This window comes from Ambystoma mexicanum, chromosome 5p, assembly GCF_040938575.1.
Source record: "Ambystoma mexicanum isolate Mex_15411 chromosome 5p, UKY_AmexF1_1, whole genome shotgun sequence".
Classification (NCBI taxonomy): domain Eukaryota; kingdom Metazoa; phylum Chordata; class Amphibia; order Caudata; family Ambystomatidae; genus Ambystoma; species Ambystoma mexicanum.
The window spans coordinates 824,901,429-824,928,850 of record NC_090930.1 but is presented as its reverse complement, the minus strand read 5'-3'; the positions used below and the strand labels follow the sequence as shown (position 1 = coordinate 824,928,850).

Genomic DNA, 27,422 nt, shown 5'->3' with positions numbered 1-27,422 from the left:
GTGTCTCACACATGAGAGGACTCGCATGTGTTAGCCTCACCGCCCTGTACATACACATCCATACATGGCCCTACAAAACCACATGTGCAACCTGCACATTACTGGCACACCACCACACGCACAGCTTACAATCAGTATGCATGTACACTTACCCCTCGACTCCAGACGGGTCTGCCTCTCAAGGACCTGGACGTGGAGCGCTGGGGATATGCGTTCCAGGACCCTCATTTGATGTTCCGACAGGTGGCCCCAGCGCCCCTTAGCATCCGCTGCCTTCAAGAGGTGCCGGGCCTTGTTGAGGGTCCTGGACCTGAAGTCCTCCCAGCGCTTCTTGACATGTTGGAATTTTCGGACTGTCACCCCCTCCATGTTGATGGCAGTCACGATGTCCGTCCAGATCCTGGTCCGTCCTTCCTTGTCGGTGCGCGAACTTCCGAAGAGGGCATCATACTGCCCCAGGACTTGCTCCACCAGGACACCAACTTCGGTGGCAGTGAAGCTGGTGGCCCTCTGCCTCTCTGGCTGGGGGTTGCCAGTGGTCTCAGATGGTGGTGTGCTCGACATGGCAACCCCAGAGGCAGGCATGGGTGGGCAACTGGGTCCTGGGGCTGGGCTGTGGAGCGATGGTATCCCAGTCGGGAGTTTTCAGTTCCAGCAGGGGTGGTCACAGCAACTGCACCCCTGCAGATGGCTGATGTGCAGGCAGCAAATAGCAGGGCACGTAGGCAGAAGACAGGCAGGCAGCAGCAGATGGCAGGTGGGAGCGTGCTCGGGGCTCTGGGAGGCAGGAAAATGGCCTTCAGGGCAGGATCGTGGTCTTCCGTGTGTTTTCGCATGGCCAGCTTGATACGGAGTCATTCGGCATGTGAAAATCTTGCATGTCAGCGTGTAATTTGAGGAAAGGGCCTTAGCGCGTCAGCGCACGCACGCGATTCCATTGGACCAAAGGCCCTTAGCGCGTAGGCGCGTAAGTTACATTACGCACGCGGGCGTTTCCCTCATAGCACGTGATGACAGAGCACACGTAGACAAATGTGCACGTCTGATTGTCATTTCGTGTAATCGGATGAAAGCGCCCGCGTACATGCGTCTCTGACGTGTATGTGTGGGCCGGTTTAAAAGCTGCGTGTAGGACGGCATTTCCTTGTACGTGCTTTTCGTGGAGAGCGAGTGGGTGAAATCTGTACTTCTTGTCGGTTCACACGCGATTACTTCACAGCCTTTCTAGTTCGTACTTCCTGTTACCTCTGACAGCTCTTTTCTGATATTTGTTGGGCCTGTTTCCTCAAACAGAGTTCACTTCTCTTTTTGTCCTGTGTCCTCAGACAGCGTACAATTCTTCTTTTGGCGGGGGTGTTGCCAACGCGCACACGCGTGTATTTTTCACGTTCTTTTTCTAGGCAGACGGGGAGTTCCGCACGTACTTAGCAACTGTGCTTGCCCCGTGTGTCGCATTCCCCTTCAGAGGTCATTGTAGGCTGCGTGTATTACGCGTACGCTTATTTTTGTGTTTCTGGGTGCCACAGCGTAGTGCGAGTTCATTTTTTCACGCATGTGGTCGACGATGGGTTGCGTTCACGTTTATTTTTGATTTTGGGCTGCATGTGCGTTGCGTGACCCGTCATCTTCCCCCAGGGGTCACAGACAGCCTTGTTAGAGCACTAGGGTACGAATTCCATCTGGTATCCTACCCCTTTGACCCCCAATTGCCCAGGACAATAGTTTACTGCAACTCCCATATGCACAACAACATCAGTGCCATGGTTGGGAGGCGACCAAGCGGTAAGTGAGGCAAAGGTGGCCGACCCTCAAAAGGTGGGCGTGGTGGGCGCGGTAGGGGACGTGGCCGGGATTTGCAGGGTGAGCCTATGCACCAATGTGTGGAGGAACAATCAGGGACACCCATGCCCCCCCCCATGGTTGAGGGAAACGTGGCTGACACCATCCAAGCTCAGCCCCTGTTGGACCAGCCCATTGTGGAACCTGACCTGGCACAGGATGACTTCCAGGTCAGCAAGTCTAGGCCACGTGTGGCGTCGCAAGTTGTTGTCACCAATCCACGTGGATCTGGGGCAGTTATGTCATCTGCTGCCCCAAGTATGCAGGGTGGGGAGGCTGCAGGGGCAGCTGCAGCTCCATCCGCCCCAGCTCCTACTCTCCCAGCCAGGACAGTGTCAGTCCCAGTCCATCAAACTGACGTTCCCCCTGCCAACATGCCTGCATCAAGAACTATGGTCATTGTGCTTTCCCACACTCCTACTACCCAGTCCACCGGTGATTCTGCCCCTACTGACCAGAGCGGCGTAAGCCACTCTGGCTCTGCTCCACCTTTAAAGAAGAGGAAGAAGGGTGCTCTGGCACGACAGGCTGAGACCCCAGACACGGCTACACACTCCGGTACCTCAAGGAAGCCTTGCTTCAATGATCTGGAACTTGATGCACTTGTGCACTATGTGTCGGCACATAGCCACGAAATGTTGGTGACTGCAGGGTGCAAGACCACACCTGGTCAACGTAAGGCACACTGGCAGACCATCGCCGACCGCATAAGTGCCCTTGGATTTGTGAGGCGCTCAGCTGATGATTGCTACAAGCGGTGGAATGACCTGAAACGCAGAGCAAAGAAGAAGCTGGCCTCAAATCATGCCGCTACTCTGGTGACTGGCGGTGGGTCTCCACAAGAGGACAACAAACTCTGTTGCTGGGGCCTTTGTCACAGAGGAACAGATCCAAGGTGTGGGAGGACTACCTGATTATGAAGCATTGTCCGGTGAGTGCCCACGCATGTGTGTATAATGCATGTGTATGTTTTTTGGGTGACAGGTTCTGATTGAGTGCCAGGTGAGGGTGTGTGTGTCTGAGTGGTATGGGTCACCCATGTGCTTCATCCAAAACATTCAGCGGCCTTGGATTTGGGTGTGACAGTATCCCTTCTGCCCACATTAGTAATTTGGCTCAACGTTACGGCAGTTGCCCTTGAAGTGGCAATCTGCAACAACATTGTTTGTATTTTTCAGTGTTCGTTCAGGCTGATTGTTTCAATTCTCCCACTTTGGCTATGCATTCCTCAGCCCTATTGTCACATTTGTGACACGCTTCTGTCATTGATGAAGCCCACATTGGACCACATGTGTTATCTTGTTAGATGAATGATTTGACCATTCAGGCTAATTGAGTATTGGCCTGATCACAGGAATCTTTGGGGCCTGTTTGAATGTGGAACATGATAGTTGTTTCCTGTCATGTTGAAGTGACAAACCATTGATGTGTACATCGGTCTGCAATCACTGTATTTTTTTACACTGGATGTGTTGCAGTGTGTGCCACATGCCTATTTTGTCACACTAAGTAGCATTTTTTTTCATCTCATCATGTCCATCTCACATGGATAGTTGACAGTATTCATTCACTGACATATGAATGTACTTGTGAAATGTACCATGGCTATGGTTCATGCCATCTGTGTGATGGCATGTGTCATGTATGTGTATTGGACATGCCACTCACAGGCCAATGTGTGATGGCAGTGCTACCCAGCATGCAGCAAATGTGTTGCTCTTCCATGTAGGTGTCATCAGTGTCTGCCTTTTGGGTCCCCTTCAAACTCAGTGACAGTGCATGCATGGGAGGGTTATAGTCATGTGGGACATGTGTAAATCATGTACTGGTTATGTAGCTTGTCAGGCCTATTTGTGTGCTATGGTGCTAATGCCTGTTTCCATTTTTTGTCTTTCATGTTTTTGCAGGGTATGACGCACTTGATGCTGTTGAGGTTGAGGAGATGGTGCAGACCCAGGAGGAATCTCAGGCACGACCGGGCACCAGTGGGGGATGTGGTGTGGTGGTGGGTGAGAACCCAATCTTGCTGCAGAACATTCTATCGAGGGGTGCCTCTGGGTGCACCTCTCCAGACCTCTATTCAAGTGCTGATTCGGATGATGAGACCTATGTGGCGTCGCAGGTAAGTGTTTTTGGCAGGGATTCTGTTCTGTCCAACCCACCTGTACCAGGGGTAGAACCCTCTATGTCAGTGTTGGTAAGTCCGCCTTTGGTGGTTACAGATGCAGGGTCACACTCCACAACATCTGATCCTGTTCCTGGGCCAGCAGATAAGAGGGGGAATGCAGTCCTGCAGCCTCAGGCAGTGCCGGCACAGCAAGGCGCAGATCGCCTTGTCCCAAACAGGTGTGGTGCCCGCCGACGCGGTGGCCGAACGTCACCAGGACATACCGCATGGGAACAATCCATTTACGGTATGGCAACCCAACAGGCAGCATCAGTTGAGATGATGGCTCAAGCAATGGAGAGGGTGGCCACTTCCATTGTCCCCCCTGACAGGCAGATGGAGCTACTACAGCAGGCAACAGACTCCATTTGCCAATCACACAGGGAGGACATGTTGGCGTCCAACAGGGACAGACGGGAGGCACTGGAGACTCTACACCAATTGATATCAATAGAGTCCCAGGGCCACAGGGAAGCCCTGAGGGTAGAACTCCATCACCTCAGGGAGACTCTAGTTGACCTTGAGGCTTCCACTAACTTGAGGACAGAACAGCAGCTGGAGCGGCTCACATGTTCGCTCTCAGCTGAGATGCAGGCAACTCGGGAGGAGTTCCGTGCATCACGTCAGGTGCTGCATGGGGATCTCCGCACTATAATCCTCCAAAACGAGACCTTCCACACCCGCACGCTTGCTGCCATGGAGGACCATACCAGGGCTTTGCGTGGGCTGCCTACCATTGCACCACCACCTCCTGTGGCAGCACCACCTCCTGTGGCAGCACCACCTCCTGTGGCAGCAGCAGAGGGTGATGATAGCGACAGCAGCAGTTCTCCCACATTGGCATAGCCGTGCAGGCCATGAGCCCATGGAGGTTTTTTTTCCCAACATCCACACAGGTGGGTGTTGGTGCACACCCTGTCCTCGGACCTCCTTGGTGGCCTCCCCCCCTGTCCCCCACATGGCCATGTTTGATTTTTTTTTTTTGCAGTGTGTTGCCTTGTGTGGCTCCCGTGGGCATCCACTGTATTCCGGCTGGGCACATGCAGGCTTGTCCTGAGTTTGGGTTAGATGCTTGGGTTCGTGAGACACACACCCCTCCTGCTTCCCGTTTCCATGGGCTTGCAAAGGGTGTGCCCAAGTGACATTGACTTACACGGTGACGTAGGACTCCCATGAGCTGTGTGGGCAGTCTGTAGTCAATACTGTGTATACATTCCTAGTGGATATTGTTGTTGAATTGTACACTGCATGGTGTATTGCTATGTGCTTGTGCATCCATGTCTTTCTCCTAATTTGCAGGTTAATTCCTCATGTCTTCACAAGGCCGTCTACTTTGGAGATGGAGTTCATGTTGTAAGCAGTGCACTTGGATATTTGCGTGACAGCAGCACTGTACAGTTGGAAGTGGCTTATGTGCTGGCATGATCAGGTTGTAAGACTACCACTACTTTAACTTAGTACTGTCATGTTTATGCTATGTTTGAGGTTGTGTAGCTGCATTGTATTGTTGGTAAGTATTTGGTCATGTGTGTTGTTAGTTCTACATTACTGGGAGCATATTGTGTGTGGGCAGTTTCCATTGAGGACACTGTACTTTGACACTTGTGTGATGTTTTGGGGATTGCTTTGTTTGCTTTGGTGTGTTGGGTGGCGGTGCTGGGGAGGGGTTGGGTGACATGGCACTGTTGTCATGTTGTATTTTGCAAGGGGGTAATGATTTTTGCAGCATAGAAGTGTGTCTTTTGATGAAACACCATTGGGGGTGTTTGTGTAGGTAGGGCACACAATGTAACACTTCCAGGTGACCAATCTCGGGCTGGTATGGTTGTGACATTTGACTGTCCCTTATGTCGTCATCATTGATTGTCAGCTGGCATGTGCCAGGGCTGTGTGCACTCCACAGGGGTGTGATTTTAGGTGAAGTAATTATCCACCTGCTGTGTACGGGCTGCCTCACCCCGTGCCCTTTCCCCCTCCCATGCGCAGTGGGCATGCTTGTGGTTGGGGATGTGGGGGCACCACCATGTCCACGGGCAGGCCCCGGCATGTTGCAACGTTGTGCAGGACACATGCTGCCACTATGATCCTGCACAATCCTGGGGGAGCGTATAACAGCTGTCTGCCAGAATGGTCAAGGGAGCGAAAGCGTGACTTGAGCACTCCGAATGTGCGCTCCACTATGCCCCAGGTTACAATGTGGGCTGTTTTGTATCTTACCTTGGGTGGCGTGGTGGGGTTCCGAATTGGCGTCATCATGTGGGTGCTGAGGGTAGGCACTGTACCCTGGGGAGGTGGTGATGGGTATCATTAGTTGGGTTGTGACATTGCTCAGTATCTGACATGCATGCATGTGCTGTGGCATTTATACTCACCGAGCAGCCATGTATCGCCATGCCGCCCAGCTTCTAGGTCCCAGTTTAGGGTTGACATTCTGTAAATAAAACTGTCCTGGGTGGACCCTGGATAGTTGGCATATACTGAGGTGATGATTCCCTTGGCATCACATACTACCTGGACATTGACGGAATGCCAGTACTTGCAGTTTCTGTAGATGTGCTCTGATGCCCTGGGGGGAAGTAGAGCCACATGGGTGCAGTCAATGGCACCTAGCACCTTGGGGAAGTGTACCACCCCGTAGAAATCCTGGACGACAGCCTGCCTTTCTGCAGGTGTTCTGGGCAGGTATATGTGCATGCGGACTGATGGGCGTGCAGTCATGATGGCCAAGACCTGGTGTAGGCAGCGTGACTGCGTGGCCTGTGACACCCCCCCACTATAGCAGTTGTCCGTTGAAATGATCCAGTGGCCAAGAAGTGCAGTACATTGAGGACCTTCTGCAGGGGGCTGAGTGCTTGGGAGCACAGGGTGGGTGATGTGAGGTCATCCTCCCACTCACTGACCAGGTCGAGTATTATGTGAGGTGGAAACCTGTACCTCCCATACACCTGGTCATCAGGCATCCCAAAAAGGCTGGTTCTGGGTGTAAAAATTCTGGGCCTGACTATCCTCCTCCTCCTCCTCCTGCGGTATCCCACGACCACTGCTGCTAGGAACGGTATATTCATCCTGGCGTCTGTGCTTGTTTGTTGTTTGCGCGCACTTTTATGCTGTGCGGGTCCGCGTACGTCTGCTTCCTGCTGGCGTACGTGTTTCCGGATTAGCGTGTCTTTTTTGGCGCACGCGTTGGCCCCGTTTGATTCCATGAAAACGTGTTTTGAATGTGCGTGTGGGAGTTCCGCGCACTTGCCTCCTCTAATTACCCCGTGACGCCCACATTTTCACGAGTTGTTCCCCATTCCACGTGTCACGCCCCCTGTTCCTCCTACTTTTGTTGTGTGCGCCGCGCTATGTGCGATTTCGCTGTGCGCTTAGCGCACGCTGTTTGGAGACGTGTGCGCCAGCGTGCGCCACGCAGAATTTTGGCGCACATCCTGGAATTTCCTCGCGCACAGACTTCCATGAATCGCTGTGCGCGTGTTTCGCTGCGATTTTCGCACTGGCACTGCAATTCGCACGCTTGCGCTGAAAATTTCAGCGCACATTAATTCCATGAATCGGCTCCTTTATAGAGCCAACTCTTATTTGATTACTAATGTCTCTGGAAATGCAGCCCGGTGGACACCCAGAAACATTGAAACTTTAAACCAAACTTTGTGGGTCTCCCTAACCAAAACCACCTTTGAATGGAAGATGGAAAACTTCAATGTATATGAGATTAAGTGCCTTGTTGACTCCACCGTCTCAAATATTCGATTAAGTTCAACTAGAAGTGAGATATATGTTAAACACACTCACAGCTTCAATCAAGATCTTGCACTGGCTAAAACTGCTATGAGGCAAGAGATACGTAGCATTAAGAACTCTGTTTGAGGCTATAAAGAAAACTAGAAGTTTAGACTGATTAAGCATAAATATAGAAACTATGCTAAAGCTATAAAAAATGTATTTACACCTAGACGCTGAAGCCATGTTGGGAACTCTTCTACAGGCCTATGTTGGTGCTTTTTGGTCACTTGAGAATGGCCAAGATACCAACTATGCCATATCACAATTGAACCTGATCTCTGAACAAGAATGGATGCTATTCTTTGGGAAACGATTTGGGTTTAAGGCCAGCATGGTAGGGGAAGGGTCTCACGATAATTAGGCTATTATGGACGGTGATATATGGGAGCCCTCAATTGAGATTAACACTGTCATGGCTCTGATAACCAAATGTAAGGGATCCTATACCGCAGGGCTGAATGGCCTTACAAATAATAATTTCAAATCAGACCCTAAACTCTGGGCAAACCTGTTGTACTATGAATTAGTAGACAACCTTAGGACGGGTAAATAAAGAATAATTCTTCCAAAAGAACATGAGTAATTTGTTACCATCATGGAGTACATCCCATGTCATTCTAATTTATAAATGCGGAAGTAGGTCGGATCCCAAAAATTACTGACTGATCTCGCTGATAAATGCTGACTGCAAAATCTTTTCAGCTCTATTGCTAACGCACTTAAAGGAGTGGGAATTGAAACACCACCTGCTTAGCATATTTCAAACTGGCTACCGCAAGGGCCATTCCACAAATATTAACGTGATCACAGTGAAAATGCATACAAGAGGAGGCGTGGAGGAAAGAGAAGGGTAGAACATTCATGGCATCAGTTGACCTTTCTGCTGCATTTGACTGTGTTGATCGAAACAAACTGTGGACCAAATTGGCTTCTTGGGGTTTACCCCTGGGTCTTTTGAGACTTGTGGAGGGTGTGTACAAGAATGCCCGCATTCGGGTAGGGTTAAGTCAAAAAGGTGACATGTCAAAAAGAGTTCAAACATTGTGGAGTACGACAGTTTTGTTCTTGCACCCTGGATTTTCAATCAGTACTTTTCAGATGTGGCGGAGCATCTGATGAAGGAAGGGTTGTTAGCCCCAGGATTAGGCCAAGATAAAATCGTATGGTTAGCATATGCATACGATTTTTCGCTTGTACCAGGGTGGGCGTACAACGTCTCCTTGATACGTTTGCTAACTAAGCCAGGGGAATGGCCTAATCATCAATCCGAGCAAACTAAAAACCTCTCATTTACAAAGGCCAAATGTAAGAACTCGCACCCAACTTGGTTTTTGGAAGGCAGTAGAGTTGGTACTTCGACCAGTGTTAAATACTTGGGTTACCATGTTGGTGCACAGAGAGGCTTTAAAGTTCAGCTGGAGATCCTTATGCATACGGCAAAGCTCTTGGAGAGCCAAATCTTGAAAGTAGACTGAAAATATGGCAGATTTTGATCAAGCCCGACCTCATGTTTTTTGAGGGGAAGATTATACCTAAGCTCACATATGGCTTGGAATTGTGTCCTGGTATGATGCCGAAAAAGCTGAACGAAATAGAGGGTAGAATTTGGAGACGGATCCTCGGCCTCCCCAATGCTGTGCCACTAGCGTTATTCGTTACGAGTTGGGCTATACCTCGCTTCGGTTGTGGATTCAGTGGAGGATGCTTACTCTATGCTAAGTTCATGACACCCGCCACCAAAACACTTTATGAGTTGGTCGGTAACAATATAATTCGCTCTGTATTTTTGATGAATTTCAAAAACTGTGAAATTATACTAAAAAATATCAGTTCTAATCTGGAAACTCTGGTTGGCAACCCAGGTTGTTAGACCATGATTGGTTTCTAACTATAGAGACCTTCCATTCATACAGTTCACTTAACCATCAGACACATGAACACAAGAACCAAGGAGCCCTCTCGAATATTCTGCTTCTTTTTCCGAATCGGTACCATCATGGCCTGTTGCTGAGGTTTAGCTTGAATATTCTTCCAATCAATGACATTCTTTTAAGAAGAAAACAAAACTGTAGATTTTGCCACTCCGATCCTGAATCCCTTAAACACCAAATTCTAGAATGTGCACAGTTAAAATAATTAAGGAACCTCTTTCTGGGGACATTGAGGGATTTATATGTGTGCTACTCTAGGGAAACTATTTGGCTAAACATACAAAGTACATGGGAAGGTTTGGCCCTCTCAGGTTTTCTTAAAGGTATCAAAATATTCAAAAGTGCTAAAGAGGAAAATACTTAAGAAGGTCCCTTTTTTTTTTTTTTTGTTTTGTTTTTTTTTCCTTTTTTTCCCTTTTTTTCTAATTTGTTCCTCTGTTTTTTTTATTTTATCTTATATATGCATCTTTTTTCTTCTTTTTTTAAGTCTAAGTTGGGAGGATGAGTAGATATTTCCCAATACTGTTATTAGCAGTTGTGTATATTTTAGGTAAATCGATTCAGTTTCAGTCTTGGTGTAAATATGAAACTATTTCGTTTTTTTTGTAGGCTGTATTTTCTTCTTTATTTATTAGATTTACCTTAGTGTGTACTAGGTTCATTTTATTATCCTTTTTTAATGTTTCCTGCCTGTCTTTGTTTCTTTTATGAGGCATAAAGTATTGTGTTGCATTTTATGTTATTATATTGATCTGTCCTGTTTATTTATATGCTAAATGATTGAGTATATATAAAATATGTATAAAGTTTGTAAAGGTTTGAATAAACCAAATACAATAAAAACATGTTAAAAAAATAAATTTAAATAAAATAATGCCTCTTGGTCAGTTCTAATTTTTGCCTTTTAAAAAATGGAGCCTAAGCCACTTTTTCTTAAAATCCTGATGATTCCCACGGATTAGCAGAAAATGCCCCAGTCCTTCATCGGCTCCCATGCCGCTATTACATTTCGTGGGCCCCCCTTCTATGTTATTTTTCAAACTGGCAAAACAAAATGTTAAACTTTCATATAACTTTTTGCCTGTAGACCCTTGGTTTTAATAGTTCAGCCATAGGTTAAAAAGGGACTTGGTCAATGATCGACTTTAGTACAAGAACTGTTTGATTTTTCTGGTGCAGATTGTTTTTTTTCTAAAATGTTTAATTTAGTTTCATTGTGTGATCAAGCTTCCAAAGCTGTTATGATTGTGGGTGCTTATCTAGTGTAAGGTGTATGTGAACAGTATTGGCTTGCCAAAGGCATACATTTCAACATTGTTGTTTATTGTCCCATTGTGGATATGATATGATAGGTTATTTGTAACGTGCTTAATACCCACAGGTTTCTAAGCGTGGACCCGGGGATCGAACCTGTGGTGATCCGTGGCGTCTTGCTTCCAAGGCGAGCGCATTGCCCCTGAGCTATCAGGGATCAAATCCCCAAAGTGTTCTAAATGATTTATAAATGCAGCCGTTTTATGCAAATTATGGTTGTACTCTCACAAATATTCATTAAAAGTGTTTTTGTAATCAAATCGAGACTGAGCAATTGAAGAATTGCTAGGGGCACCATTTAGTTTAAACATATTGAAGTTTAAAATTGTTTACAAATGTCATTTTTATTCTACTCTCATTCGATTTGTTTTTTCGCAGGTACCATATTTCTTACCTTTTTGAAAATGATCGCCATTTTTCTCACCTTTCAACCCTGGAAAGAGAAATGTCCTTTCGTACTGAAATGGTTAGTAGTTTTCAGTTTCATGATTTGTTCATTTTCTAAAGAGACTCATTAAACGCTGATTGTTCCCTACATTTCCAAATATGTCACAAGTTGTTTTTGGTAATTTTAGTACGCACTGCCTACTTTGAAGAACCTAACAAAACTCCACCACAGAACATGTATGAACATGTAGTATTGTGGCTGAGAAACTATTTACAGTTTTGCTTGGTTATCAATATTTCTGGGTCGCAATTTAGAACAGCTGTTTATATATTTTTCTCTCCCAAGAATTAAGCAATTTGGCTAAGGAATCGTACAAAAATGTCGACCTGGGAACTGCGACGGCCGAAAATGCTGACTTTTGTTTTTCTTTTTAACCCCTCCCTTACACCATATATATATGTGGGGGGGTTAAGTGTATAATATTAATATGGGGGGGGTGCGGGGGGTCTCTTCCCCCGCATATATATGTGGTGTGTAAGAGGATTCAATTCAACACTACAGCTAAGTCAACGCCTAGTCTATAATACTGAATGAAAACCCTTATTGATATATCTTTATGTCCAGTTCATGCGTTCTGGATGACTACCCCTATATAACACCCCTCCCTTGGAATCCCCCTGACCCCACTGAGCCAAGAAGTAGTTATGTTTTGCAAGTTAAAAGGTTTAATTGATAATTTAAACAATATATATATATCACGCTTTATAATAAATTAATAATTGAATAGCACACTTAATCTGATATGATAAAGATTAACAACGGAGAATCTGGCACTAGCACACTTCTTTATAATCACTAAGGAGTTGACATGAAATGGATAAGGTAGCAACAATACTTTTATGGTTTCCAATGGATGCAATGTGGAATGAAATGCAGTACAGAAAAGAACTTGATAAGATTTCAGCAAAAGACAATGTAATCACTTTCTTGGACAATTCACCCCCCCTTTTATGCAATGCAAGGAAATGGAATGAAGGCACACAGTTCTCAGAAATGCAATTCAAACGTAATTCAGTTCACCCAGCAACTTAGACTACAGAAGTTGAAAACACAGGCCCAATGCTTTTATATGTGCTGGCAATAAAGTGAAAAATATGCTAAAATGCTTTTAATTCCCTCTAGAAGTTCAGGGTGAGTGGTATCTAGTTAATATTAGTCCAGGCTCACACTAGCAATGATTCAGGGATGATTAGCAGGTTAAACGAATTTCTGGCAAATGGAAGGCAAGCAGCTTCTGTTTTCACACGTGGAGAAATTTGCAAATCGCGGCAAAATTCGCGAATGCGTGTTCCGCGATTGCGGTAAAACTATAAGGGGTAGGAATGTGGTTCTTGGTGCGATTAAAAGCTAAGATTCTCAGCTTTCAGATGAAAGTTACTGCAAGTCTCTAGCACAAACGGTCGCGGAGATATGAACGATTAAATAAAGGTCGTTTTTTCAGATTTTAAAGTTCAAAAAGACAAGTGCAGCTTGCAACTAGAAAATGACAAGTGACAGCTTTACAAATGACAGGTGACAGTTAGGAGACAGTTCTACTTAGATTAAAATAGGATTGAATTATATTATTTTAACTAAGAGATTGGTTCTGCACAGTTTTCTAGGTACTCACACTATATTCTTGAGTGAAATGGGCCTCGCCATGGATCTGGTCAGGTTTTAGACGGGACTCTGGTCTCTGCACTTCACAGTGATCTGGGTCAGCTCTCTCTGGTTCTGCTAACATTGGCCTGGGTCAGCTCTGCTCTCTCTCTGGTTCTGGAAATTTGATAGATTTGAAGTCTCTATGTCTGCTCTCTGAAGGTTTAGGGAGGTAAAGTATGGATTTTCCCGGCAGAGCTTCCAGCTGCAAATGGATTTGAAGTCCCCTATCTGTCCTGTCTCTCTGCTTTTATGTGTTTTTAAAATGGGTGTGTGTGAGCAGCATCACTAGCCAGCCCTTCTCCACTTATCATTGGTCAAATTTCCATTTCTCACTTGATTGGGGGAGCTAAGTTGTGTCAGAGTGATGTCATTTTACAGCCTGCAGAGAGGACACTCCCCAGTCAAATTGCACACATTCTATATTTGATAACAAAAGACATATTTGCAGAGGTACATATTGTTTTAAAATCATATGCACCCCTCACATATCACAGGAGGTATCTCCTGTTCAAACTCTGCTCTTCCTGGGAGCTTGCATTCAGAAATGGCACATATTTCACTTTTTAACTGATTTTGCAATTCCGGACATTGACCCAAATTTACACACATGTGCGCAAGGAGTATGGACATTAGTTGATGAAGTGTCAGATTTTTCACATGCACACATTTTGAGTAATATCCTCTTTTCCGCTAAAACCCCCCTGAACATACCACCGGGTCCTAGCACGTCTTAAAATGTGGGCAGAAAAATCACAAGAATTATGGTGTCATTTATAAAATGTTCACATGTCCGTACTATGAGTTATTCATCTTTTTCTAAAACCATATTCTGGCTATAGAGGTGTGTCTTTTCAGGTCACATGGTACAGAAACCAGTCTTTCCAGTTTCTGCCAAGCTCAGAGACTCTGCCACTCCCAGCTTCTGCCAAGAGGAAGCTCCATTTACGACTCCCGCCAATAAAACATTTGCCTGAGTCAGGACAGGGCTTTGTTCAATTTCCTGCAGAGCCCAGGTAATTCAATCAGGGAAGTGTCATATCCCTTTTGGTGTGAGCAGCAAAAGGGCAGCTAGGCCTGGGAACACAGCTGTGACTCAAGTTTCACTCCTGATGGGGGTAGTTGCCAGGCAAAATTCAGTTCCTTAAGCCAAGTTTCAGATAAAATGTCACTTTTTGTTCCCCAGTTCAAGTCCAGACATTTTTTTACATATGCAGCTAGAATGCTGATTCTAAGTTCAAAACTATGACATTTAAACAATTGCAACCTATGTGACACTCAAAGTAGGTCACTCATTTCTTTTAAACATTTAGATTTGTAGTGTCTTTCAGTCCAAATTTACTTAAACTGCTGAAATCCACAGCTAAGCCAGTCTTGTTATAAACCTTCAAGTCACTTCAGAATATAACTTTACATTGTATCCACCTCTCAGTGAGTCTTTCTTTGGCTTGCTTTGGGTTCATTTATTCAGTTTTGCAAAAAGTAAAATCTGGTGTTGTTTTAAAACGCCGGCTTTTGGATAGTGGTGAGTACTGGTACTGCACCCCTTTTTGGGATTTAAGAAAATGAATTCCCAACAGTTATGGGTTTGCTTTTGGCAATCAGCATTGCCATTCCCAATGGTTTCAGACTACTGTGTGGGTAGTCCAATGGTGGCTTTAGGCAGTGTCCTTCTGTGCCCATAACATCGGCAAAAATGGGTGGCAGCCTATTCTTCATGCATTTCCCTGTGCATTTTCTGTGGAGCTCTGGCCATTATGATGTTTTCAATGCCAGTAATGCACAGTTTTGAGGTAGGGCTCGGATGCATGGCTAAAAACATCCCACAAGCCCCCCTTCTTGCGGTGTCCATCTGATCCTTCACTGGTGGGACCCGCAAGATCTGGGATGTAGTTCTCATCTTCTTCCGGTAGATGGCACAGTTCAGCATCTTTTCCTCCATCCGGTACTGATCGATGGGTTCGCCTCGTCGGTCCTGATGGGAATATTGGGCGGTACCCCGGGCCCGTTGCGTCTCTGCTCCCGGTCTCCGGATCGTCCTCCTTGGTCATTCTCCATGGTTTCATCTCTCCTAGGACGACAAAGGAAGAGCGGCAATACCTATTCATAGACATTTTTCCACCACTGTTGAGATAGTGGGGCAGCATATGCATTTCATCATAACGAAACATTACATTCTTATTTTGAAAAAAAAAACAGTATAACTAAGATACAGTTTCATGCAAATCACAATATTTTAGAGACTAGATGTGGTATGTTTTATGGTTGGAACTGAATTAGTCTGAGACAGTACCCGCTAGGATTCCAGAGGATTCCTCCAGTTGTTGCAGAGTGTGCCTGGGATGGCAACATTTCAACTGGTTTATGTGGACCCACTTGTCTTCCCCCGCTGCCAAAGGACCTTTGGGGATGTGGATTTTGTAGGCCACAGGGGAGATCTTGTCGATGATCTCAAAGGGTCCCTTCCATGTAGGCAAAAATTTTCGCTGCTTGGCCTGGTTCCTTTGGAAGTTGTATAGATAGACCCGGTCTCCCACCTGATATTCCTTCCTGGAAGTTTTCAGGTCATAGTGGGTCTTCATGCTATCAGCCGATCTTTCTAGATTCCGCTGAGCATGAGCAAAAGCATGTTGAAGGTGTTTCCTTAAATTCTCCACATACTCATGAGTAGTGGAGGCATTTATCAGTGTCTGCTCTTGGGTCCTGTAGAGCAAATCGGAAGCACCATCTTGCGCCCAGTCATCAACTCAAATGGTGACATTTTGGTTGCAGATGAAGGGGTAGATCTGATGGCCATTAGGACCAGAGGTAATCGGATATCCCAACTTGGCCCAGAATCTGCCACAAACTTCTTTAATATGCTCACAATTGTCCGGTTATATCTCTCTACTGCCCCAGAAGAAGCTGGTCTATAAGCAATATGCAGCTTTCTCTTGACCCCCAATATCTCCCACATCTTTGTCATTACTTCACTGGTGAAGTGGCTACCTCTGTCTGACTCAATCCTTTGAGGTAGACCAAAACGGGAAAAGATGTGGTTAATCATCAAGGCAGCTGCAGTTTCTGCCTTGCAATTTGGGGCTGGGAGACATTCCATCCACTTGGTAAACAAGCATGTCACAGTCAACATGTACTTATTCCCCCTAGCAGAGCGAATCACAGGGCCTACAAAGTCGATTTGTAAATCTGACCAGGGCAGTGTCATCCCCCTCTTTTGGAGAGGCGCACGGTGCGTGAGGGATGATGGCTGAAATTGTGCACACACAAGACACCCCTTCAAGTATTGGTCGAGGTCCTGCCCCATGTGTGGCCAGTATGCAACCTCTCAAGATTTACAGTGTTGTGTGAAACCCCCTATGACCGGCGGTGGCCGCATCATGGGCGTGACTTAACATCAGGCTTCGGAATGAGGTAGGAACCACCCACTGATCGTGGCCAGCTTTGTATTTCCTTACCAACAAACCGTCTTGGATCCGGAACATTTTTGGACACTTCATCAACACTCTTAGGTCCTCTTTCCCAATGTAATCGGTATCCGTCAGGGGAAAGTTCTCAGGGTCCTCAAGGTGTTGGTAAAATTTACCAATTATTGGATCCCCCTTCTGAGCTGTAATCAAATCAGCATCAGGAGTCTCCTTGCTCCATTGTGCAATTGAAAGGTCGTTGTGAGCATTTGTCTGGGACCTAGTGATAGCAGTGACCTGGATTTCCCCCAACAGGGACTCAATCTCAATTAGATCCCCTTGGATGGCCCCGGTTTTGGCCAGCTGATCAGCTAAGTCATTTCCAGTTTTGTCTGGTCCCTCTACTTTGGAATGACCCTTGATCTTTTTCCAATAGATGGTCATCTCATTCGAGGTGACCAGATCATCAATGTTTTGGATCAACTTCCCATGTTTCAAGGGTTTGTTGTTAGCACATAACATGCCTCTGGTTTTCCAATTAACCAGGTGCTCCACGAACCCATTCCGTACATAATCCGAATCTGTGATTATGACCAGTTCGTTGAGTTGATGCTGGACAGCAGTGAGGATGGCCTGATGCACAGCCATCAATTCTGCCACCTGACTACTTCGGGGACCAATTTTGTATCCAGCGGAGGGTTCTGGGGACTCATTCACCCATGCATTCCCTACGCCGGCCACCAGTCTTTTCTCCCCGTTGTTGTCAACATGGTACGAGCATCCATCCACATAGACAGTGGGCATTCCCTCACACTTGTCCTCTTCAAAGACTTTGTGTGGGGAATTGAGGTATGCCTCCGTGTTGTCCTTGATTTTTAGACTTTCGTCCTCGAGACAGTTTTCTCTGGCACAATCATGCAAGTCAGCCAGACCTTGCGCGAGGGGACTCTTCTTGTTTTGGCCATATCTGACCTCCACAGGAAAGCCTTGCATTGACAGAATCCAGGAAGTAATTCGGGAATTACTCACATTTCCGGCCCGGATTCTGTCACTTTGGAGATATTGCAGAGGCTGGTGTGGAGTCTCCACTATGATGTGTTCCCCCTGGATAAACGGGCGGTAATTCTTCAATGCCCACACCGTTGCCAGGAGTCCCTTCTCACAATCGTTGAATTTTTCCTCCACAGAGGATAAAGTTTTGCTCGCATAGGAGATTACTTTATTGACCTTGTCATGCTTTTGGTATAATACTGCCGTCAAGCACGTATTAGAGAACCCCGTCTCCAGGAAGAACTCCTTGTTTCTGACAGGGTAAGCTAGGCAAGGCGCTTGTGAGAGGCTTCTTTTGAGTTGTCTTACTGCCTCAGATTGTTCTGGACCCCATTCCCACTTGACCCCCCCCTTCAGGAGATGAATCAGGGTTCTGGTGATCTCTGCGTAGCCCTCAATGAACTTTCTGCTGTAATTGGTCAGTCCAAGGAGGCTCCTTAGTTCCCGCAGAGTTGTGGGGTCTTTCAGTTTCTGAAGTGCTTCTACTTTCTTTTCCTGGGGACAGAGACCCTGAGGAGTAATCTCATGCCCCAAGAAATTAACACGGGTTCTACACCACTGTGCTTTTTGAAAGGAAAGTTTTGCTCCGGCGGCCCTCAACTGGGTCAGAACATAACGGATCTCCGCTATGTGTTCCTCCACAGATGAACTTTTGATGAGGACATCATCTACATAAGCCAGGTTACCCCTCGCACCCAGGTCGGGCATGGCCTTATGTAGGAAAATGTTGAATTAATTGCCGGAGTTGAGGTATCCGAAAGGAGTCCGGGTCCAGGTGTACTGCTGGCCCCCAAAGGTAAAAGCCAGTTTGTATTGGTCCTCCCTACTGACAGGCACGGTCCAGTATCCATTGGTCAGGTCTATTGCAGTGAATACCTGTGACCCCTGGATCTGGGCCAGCCCTTGGTCAATGTAGGGCAGTGGCCATCGGGAAGTATGGACCCGTTTGTTGAGCTCCCTAAGGTCAGCACAGTCTCCACTGGCCGTTTGGCTTCAATATTCCCGGCACCGGATTATTGAAGGTGCTGTGGACTGGACGGATTATTCCCCGGGACTCAAGGTTCTTAATTATTTCAGTAAGGGACTCCATTGATGCGAGAGGCAAGCGATATTGCTTCACAAACACTGGAGTCATGCCAGGGTCCGTGGGTATTGTTGTTGTGTGGATGTCAGTGCGACCACAGTCATATGAGTCTACCGCAAAGAGATCTTGGAAATCCAAGAAAACTTGTTTCAACTTTTGCTTTTGTTCCAGAGTCACACAGGCATCAGCTAGGTTGACTCTCTCTTCCACCATCTGCCTGAAGCCTGGAAAGACTTCTGGTTTGGCTATTTCAGCGGCCTCCTCCAGCTGGGTGGAGAAGTCCCTGGTCAGAGTGCTGATTTGGACTGGAGGCTTCAGGTGGGAAAGGCAGCCCTCATGGACTTGGAAAATCACCTCATCCCTCCTGAAGTCACAAGTCACATCTTCCTTACCATAAGGGCAAGAAGTGTACACCAGGAAGTTCCCCCCATGCCGGGTAAAAATCCTGTCTGGGGTTGTATTGTCATCGCTGTCACTGTCAAAACAGTCCTTGGGGATTGGCCCTAACAGTTCATTTCCAAGATCAATGGAGACATGTCGGTCATCAACCGCCATTCCAATAATGGTGCCTGCGGCTAGAGTAATACTCTTTAAGTCGCTGTTATCCACCTCTATTGGAATGGTGTCATGTTCTATGTTGACTAATGGAGTTGGGTTTACCCCCAACCCTTGCTGTTGGAGAGAAGCATTTAGATGTATGTAAGCATCAGGGTTTTTCAACTCTTGTCCCCTTTTAACTTTCACTTCCAGGGAGAATTGTCGGGTCCTTTCTGGGATGGTGACTTCCTCTTTAACCTGAATTTCAACTGCATAAGGTAGCAATTGAGCTGACCTAAATGCTTTTTCTGGATCATCAAAGCCCATGGGATTATCCGCTAATCGGGACCAAGCTTTGAAGTTTATTAGGTCCAAACTAATGGCAAAGCGATTGAGAATGTCACTGCCTAAGTAAAAGGCGGCAGGGACGTCTCGCACGACCCAACAATTGTGGACTATGCTCTTGTTGCCAATGGAGATTTTGAGCATACACCTGCTTGGCAGGAGATGTTTGGAATTAGGTACTTCAGGTCCATTTCCCATTTGTCTATCAGTTTGAATGTGGGAATGGCTGGATCTTTTGGGAGTTGGCGAAACATGGCTTCGCTGATGAAGCTCTTACCATTGTTCACGCACACTCGAGCGAGAACAGAGTCCTTCCCATCATTTAACTGAACAGGGATGAACAACTGCTCTCCATTTTGCTGAATATCAGCCAAGCTCTGAGCTGATTTCACATCTTCCTGGACTATAGAAGTGGTAGTTTCTGATTGTGGATTAGTATAGAATTTCAGAGTGTTTCCTTCCAATGTGGAATACCACCTTAAACTGGAAGGAAGGTTGATTTTCAGAAATAGAGAGGACCCCCCATCACCAGTCTGTTGTCCTACTGCTATTACTGTCACGTCTGGAATTTGGCTATTCTGGAAGTGAAATTCTACTTGGTCAGATTTTTGTTCAACCGTGTGGCAGGTGCCGTTTAAACTAACATGGTTGACACTCCGTTTTAATTTTATTGGTCGGCTAGTCTGGGTCCAGAGGACCTTGTTTACGCAATCTATTAGTGGTGACAACCTTCTCAGGAGGTCATTCCCTAGTAAACAATGGGTGCCCTCTGGGGTCACAACTATGACCGGGTGTTTCAACTTGTGTCGCCCAATTTTAATGTCCAAGTCTGCCGTCCCCTTGACGGGAATTTCCTTCCCGTCAAAGTTCTGGAGTTGTCCAGGAAGAGAGGTGAGAGGAATTTGGTAATTCTCTCCCCTTCCTGCATTCAGTTCGTCAAAGGCCCTTCTGGACAGAAGGGTAGCTTGAGATCCAGTGTCCACCAGTGCCGAGATTGTACCCTGCCCCTGTACTTGTACCGGGGCATAATATCTTCCCTCCTTCTCCTCGAGGGGGCACAGATAATGTACATTTTTGGACAACTGGTGGGCTAATTTTCTGGTTCTGGACATCGCGAGAGAAGAATTTTGGGCAGAATTCTGTGGAGAGCCTTGGGAATCTGAAAGAAAAATTTGGCAACTGGAGATCAGAGCCATTGTGGGTTCCCCTGGTTCCGGTTCTGCCCCCCCCCCCTTTTTGGAGGCAGTCACCAGGATGGGTTTGAACCGGGGGATTTTCTTGCTGTTGGTTCTGGGATGAGATGGTGGGCGGCGGTAGCTCAGTCTCCACATCTCCCCAGTCTGGATTTGCATCCCTAGGGACCCATTTTTCTTTGGGAGGAGTTCCCCCTTCTCTGAAGGAGAAGATCCTTTTCCCAGGATCCTCTGAGGATCCCTCTCCCTCAAATTGGAAGATCTGTACCTCCTCCTCAAACTGGGTCTGTTTGGGTCTTTTGTTTCTCCTACACCCCCTCTGCTCCTTAGGAGGCAGACTTTCAGGGGCAAGAGATTTTGTTTCCGGTTCCTGGGTTTCCAGGGGCTGTTTACAAGTGAGGAAGGAAGCTTCCTCCAAGGCTTTACACCCCCCTTCCCCTTGTGCCTCCTCCCTGGGAACCGGTGAGTTATCGGGGTGCTGCCCCCGTCATTGTTCTGGGGCACCAGGTCCAGAGTTGGGTGCGTTCTGCGCCGGCACGCCGATCTGAATGTTCTGCTGAGCCCTCAGTATGTGACCCAGATCCCGCGCCATGTTTTGAACCTGGCGCTCTAACTGGGAAACCCGCTCAGGCTGATACGGGGCCCTGTTTTCTCCCCTGGGCTGATCCCGGGAAGGGTAGCTGTCCCTCCTCTGGTAATACCCCGGGTTGGGAAGATTTGGGTACCCCTCCACCCTTGGCCTCCCCTCTCCCGGATTCAGTGGTCTGGGCTCAGGGAATTGGGGAAAGAAGGATGGATGGTTTTGGGGCTGAAAGTCTGGTGGATATCTGGGGAAAAAGTTCTGCCCAGGGTTTGGTAAATTTCTGCCCTCCTGTGGGAAGTTTGGAGGGAAGTTCCCTGGGTTAGGTGCTTGGCTGGATCCCCCCCCCTTGGGCTGGAGGAGTCCACACATAACCCAGGGTGGGTCGATTTCCCTTGTAACGGGGACTTACATAATCAGGAGAGCGAGGGACCCCATTTGTGGGGCTGCCTCCTTGGCTCCCTGTCTGTGACTGACCCGAGGACCTCCTGGGCCTAGCATTATTAGGTGCAGGTAGGTTTTTAGGCCCCCCCATCTCCAAATCCAAAACGGGGGTGACCTTTACCTCTGCCACCTTGGCAGCAGCAGGGGTGCTGTTGGCTTTGGGGTTTTTCTGAGCATTATTTTTGCTATCTACCGGTTTCTGCACCTCATAGATCCGGGTAGCCTGTTCAAGGACCCAGTCTAAAGATCTTTTCTCGTGAAAATCCCTCACGAGCTGGGTCATTATGTATTTGGGCAAGGCATGAAAAAATGTATTGATGAATTCTCTGCTATCCGTGCGCACCCTTCTTGTGGTCTGTGCAAAAGCACGCTTTAACTCCTGCACAAATTCTTGTGGGGCCTGATCCTCCCCACATTGCAAATTGTAGGCTGCCTTGCAAGCCTCTTGAGGATTTCTGTGAACAGAAAAATGTTTCAAGATGGCCGCCTTATAGGTGGACCATCTTAAATGATTTTGGTCCTCCAGCCCCGCAAAGAAACTGGAGTATTCCGGGGAGAAGGTCCACTTTACATATTGAATACAGCTTTGACTGTCCTTCAAATGGAAAGTCTCCATCATTTGTTCAAACAACTCTATGTGCTCCCAAACAGAATACTTAGCGTTCTTATGGTAAGGCGTGATGACGCTCCTGATCGCCTTAATCTGCTTTAAGGGGTCCTTAAGCAAGGCCCTTTTTGCCTTATTGGCCTTTTTGGTTCGGGTAACCCTTGTCCATTCGTCCTCGGACTCAGAGGCACTGCTCCCAGAGGTTCCCGTCTGTTCTTCCAGGTTTTCCCGGATTCGGCGAGCCTGGGAATGGCTGGCAGAATGTGGGGACCTGGTCTCCTGTGTCCTGCGCAGTTCAGAGGAGTCTTCAGATTCCTCCTTGCTGCCAGGATTTGATGGGTACCCCCTCCACTGACCTAACTGGGCAGAGGTTTTCAGGATGCCCTTAATGGGCCTACTCTCCTGGGGTTCCCCATTGAACTGTACTGTACTTGGGTGCCCATACCCGGATGCCCACCCCTCCATTCCTGAGTGGTACTGGCCTATGAGCCCCATACTCTTAGCTGGATAGTAATCTGCCATCCCTGTGGCCCTGTGCTCATGTGCGCCAGGGGACATGGGGGTGGTAGAGTCCAGGGACTGGGGGAGATGAAGGCCCCTGGTGTTAGGGCTCCTGCGGTTATGGTCAGGAATCTCTCTTTCCCAGCGGACCTCATCTCTATCCGCCCCTGCTCCCTGTTGCAATGCAAGAGCCTGCATTTGTGCTTTCAGTTCCTCTGTTAAGGCCTTACTCGACTCTATCAGTTTCTCCTGCATCGCTACCTGTTGCTGGAGCCTCTCATTGTGCTGGCAGAGAGCCTCATTTTCCCTCCGTGCTTCCTGGTTGGTCCTGGAGAACTGGGCCAGTCTTTGCTGCAGGAGGGTTACCTCCTGAGCTGTGTCCCTATTGGCCTGCTCCTTTCTTGCTAGAGCATCCTCCACCCTCCTGGTGTGCTCTAGCAAGTTCTGGTGTTCTTTTTGGAGGTCACCCAGTCCCTGGTGGGCCAGGTGATTTTCTTCCATTTTTCTTTTTAAGTGGCAGACTTCCTGGCCTAAGGTGTCCCTTTCCTGACTAAGAGTCTGCATCTGTACCGTCAGGTCGTCCCTTTGCCTTTGGAAGGCACCAGCTTTCTGGCGCTCCTGATCAAACTCTGCCTGGGTATCCAGGTCTTTCAGAATCAGTTTATTGCTCTCTGCCTTCTTCCTATCTAGGTGGCTTTGCAGGGTGACTACCTGCTCAGCACATGCCCTATTGAAGTCTAGCTGTTGCTCCAGCTTTCTCTGGCTTTGCAGTAGGGAGTCCAAACCTTCTTGGTGTTCCTTCTGCAAGGCCAGAAATCTGGTATCCTGTTCTGACTTCCTTTTGCAGCACATCCATATCCTCCTTTATTTTAGTGATGTACTGTCTGGTCTCATTTTCTGACTCCTGGCTTCTGTGCAGCCTTTGCTCAGAAGAGTCCAGATCAGATTGGGCCTTCTCTAACGCCATCTGTTGCCTTTTTGCCAGATCATGGCCTACAGCACATTTATTCTGTATGGCTCCCATATATAAATATAAATATGCCGCTATCCTAACGATCTTGTCGTGTTCATCTTTGGCCTTAGGAGCCATATATAGTTCACTCAGGGCCACATGTAATGGACCCTGATCTCTCCATAAGTCTGACCCTGTTTCAGTGACCTGTCGCGTGATGGCCTGCAACCAGGCATCCTGGCCCTGCTCCGCCCATTCACCTCTCACAAATAGTTTATGTAAGAAGTGCTCTCTGGCTATTTTCATATCTACCAAGGTCGTCATTCTAGAGATTGGTCTCTGTCCTGACTTACAGAGGTTAGTATTTTATTTTTGCAGAACAGAACTTTTCTTGGAGTGTCCCTTTTGAGGAATGCTTCACAGCGTAATGCAGCGTGGTGATCCGACTGGATGTATGTATCCCGTCAGTTAGCACACTGTATTAAGCTGCACAAGTGGTATTCTAACCCAGAATCCCGGATACGAGCCCCCAATTTGTAAGAGGATTCAATTCAACACTACAGCTAAGTCAACGCCTAGTCTATAATACTGAATGAAAACCCTTATTGATATATCTTTATGTCCAGTTCATGCGTTCTGGATGACTACCCCTATATAACACCCCTCCCTTGGAATCCCCCTGACCCCACTGAGCCAAGAAGTAGTTCTGTTTTGCAAGCTAAAAGGTTTAATTGATAATTTAAACAATATATATATATCACGCTTTATAATAAATTAATAATTGAATAGCACACTTAATCTGATATGATAAAGATTAACAACGGAGAATCTGGCACTAGCACACTTCTTTATAATCACTAAGGAGTTGACATGAAATGGATAAGGTAGCAACAATACTTTTATGGTTTCCAATGGATGCAATGTGGAATGAAATGCAGTACAGAAATGAACTTGATAAGATTTCAGCAAAAGACAATGTAATCACTTTCTTGGACAATTCACCCCCCCTTTTATGCAATGCAAGGAAATGGAATGAAGGCACACAGTTCTCAGAAATGCAATTCAAACGTAATTCAGTTCACCCAGCAACTTAGACTACAGAAGTTGAAAACACAGGCCCAATGCTTTTATATGTGCTGGCAATAAAGTGAAAAATATGCTAAAATGCTTTTAATTCCCTCTAGAAGTTCAGGGTGAGTGGTATCTAGTTAATATTAGTCCAGGCTCACACTAGCAATGATTCAGGGATGATTAGCAGGTTAAACGAATTTCTGGCAAATGGAAGGCAAGCAGCTTCTGTTTTCACACGTGGAGAAATTTGCAAATCGCGGCAAAATTCGCGAATGCGTGTTCCGCGATTGCAGTAAAACTATAAGGGGTAGGAATGTGGTTCTTGGTGCGATTAAAAGCTAAGATTCTCAGCTTTCAGATGAAAGTTACTGCACGTCTCTAGCACAAACGGTCGCGGAGATATGAGCGATTAAATAAAGGTTGTTTTTTCAGATTTGAAATTTTAAAGTTCAAAAAGACAAGTGCAGCTTGCAACTAGAAAATGACAAGTGACAGCTTTACAAATGACAGGTGACAGTTAGGAGACAGTTCTACTTAGATTAAAATAGGATTGAATTATATTATTTTAACTAAGAGATTGGTTCTGCACAGTTTTCTAGGTACTCACACTATATTCTTGAGTGAAATGGGCCTCGCCATGGATCTGGTCAGGTTTTAGACGGGACTCTGGTCTCTGCACTTCACAGTGATCTGGGTCAGCTCTCTCTGGTTCTGCTAACATTGGCCTGGGTCAGCTCTGCTCTCTCTCTGGTTCTGGAAATTTGATAGATTTGAAGTCTCTATGTCTGCTCTCTGAAGGTTTAGGGAGGTAAAGTATGGATTTTCCCGGCAGAGCTTCCAGCTGCAAATGGATTTGAAGGCCCCTATCTGTCCTGCCTCTCTGCTTTTATGTGTTTTTAAAATGGGTGTGTGTGAGCAGCATCACTAGCCAGCCCCTCTCCACTTATCATTGGTCAAATTTCCATTTCTCACTTGATTGGGGGAGCTAAGTTGTGTCAGAGTGATGTCATTTTACAGCCTGCAGAGAGGACACTCCCCAGTCAAATTGCACACATTCTATATTTGATAACAAAAGACATATTTGCAGAGGTACATATTGTTTTAAAATCATATGCACCCCTCACATATCATAGGAGGTATCTCCTGTTCAAACTCTGCTCTTCCTGGGAGCTTGCATTCAGAAATGGCACATATTTCACTTTTTAACTGATTTTGCAATTCCGGACATTGACCCAAATTTACACACATGTGCGCAAGGAGTATGGACATTAGTTGATGAAGTGTCAGATTTTTCACATGCACACATTTTGAGTAATATCCTCTTTTCCGCTAAAACCCCCCTGAACATACCACCGGGTCCTAGCACGTCTTAAAATGTGGGCAGAAAAATCACAAGAATTATGGTGTCATTTATAAAATGTTCACATGTCCGTACTATGAGTTATTCATCTTTTTCTAAAACCATATTCTGGCTATAGAGGTGTGTCTTTTCAGGTCACATGGTACAGAAACCAGTCTTTCCAGTTTCTGCCAAGCTCAGAGACCCTGCCACTCCCAGCTTCTGCCAAGAGGAAGCTCCATTTACGACTCCCGCCAATAAAACATTTGCCTGAGTCAGGACAGGGCTTTGTTCAATTTCCTGCAGAGCCCAGGTAATTCAATCAGGGAAGTGTCATATCCCTTTTGGTGTGAGCAGCAAAAGGGCAGCTAGGCATGGGAACACAGCTGTGACTCAAGTTTCACTCCTGATGGGGGTAGTTGCCAGGCAAAATTCAGTTCCTTAAGCCAAGTTTCAGATAAAATGTCACTTTTTGTTCCCCAGTTCAAGTCAAGACATTTTTTTACATATGCAGCTAGAATGCTGATTCTAAGTTCAAAACTATGACATTTAAACAATTGCAACCTATGTGACACTCAAAGTAGGTCACTCATTTCTTTTAAACATTTAGATTTGTAGTGTCTTTCAGTCCAAATTTACTTAAACTGCTGAAATCCACAGCTAAGCCAGTCTTGTTATAAACCTTCAAGTCACTTCAGAATATAACTTTACATTGTATCCACCTCTCAGTAAGTCTTTCTTTGGCTTGCTTTGGGTTCATTTTTTCAGTTTTGCAAAAAGTAAAATCTGGTGTTGTTTTAAAACGCCGGCTTTTGGATAGTGGTGAGTACTGGTACTGCACCCCTTTTTGGGATTTAAGAAAATGAATTCCCAACAGTTATGGGTTTGCTTTTGGCAATCAGCATTGCCATTCCCAATGGTTTCAGACTACTGTGTGGGTAGTCCAATGGTGGCTTTAGGCAGTGTCCTTCTGTGCCCATAACATCGGCAAAAATGGGTGGCAGCCTATTCTTCATGCATTTCCCTGTGGAGCTCTGGCCATTATGATGTTTTCAATGCCAGTAATGCACAGTTTTGAGGTAGGGCTCGGATGCATGGCTAAAAACATCCCACAGGTGTAAAGGGTTAAAAAAAAAAGTCGGCATTTTCGGACGTCGCAGTGATCACATAGATCCTTCGGCTAATGGTTAAA

At 46.5% G+C, this 27,422-nt stretch overlaps 1 protein-coding gene across 3 annotated transcripts in view; it reads left to right on the top strand.

Moving 5' to 3' along the window:
* The window catches only part of DPY19L1 (dpy-19 like C-mannosyltransferase 1), a 2,006,077-nt gene that overhangs the window by 82,283 nt on the left and 1,896,372 nt on the right, over positions 1–27,422 (top strand). For all 3 annotated transcript variants that reach the window (XM_069613244.1, XM_069613243.1, XM_069613242.1), the window contains exon 3: positions 11,416–11,503. In XM_069613244.1, coding sequence (XP_069469345.1) covers positions 11,416–11,503 — 88 coding nt within the window. The remainder of the gene's footprint in view (positions 1–11,415; positions 11,504–27,422) is intronic.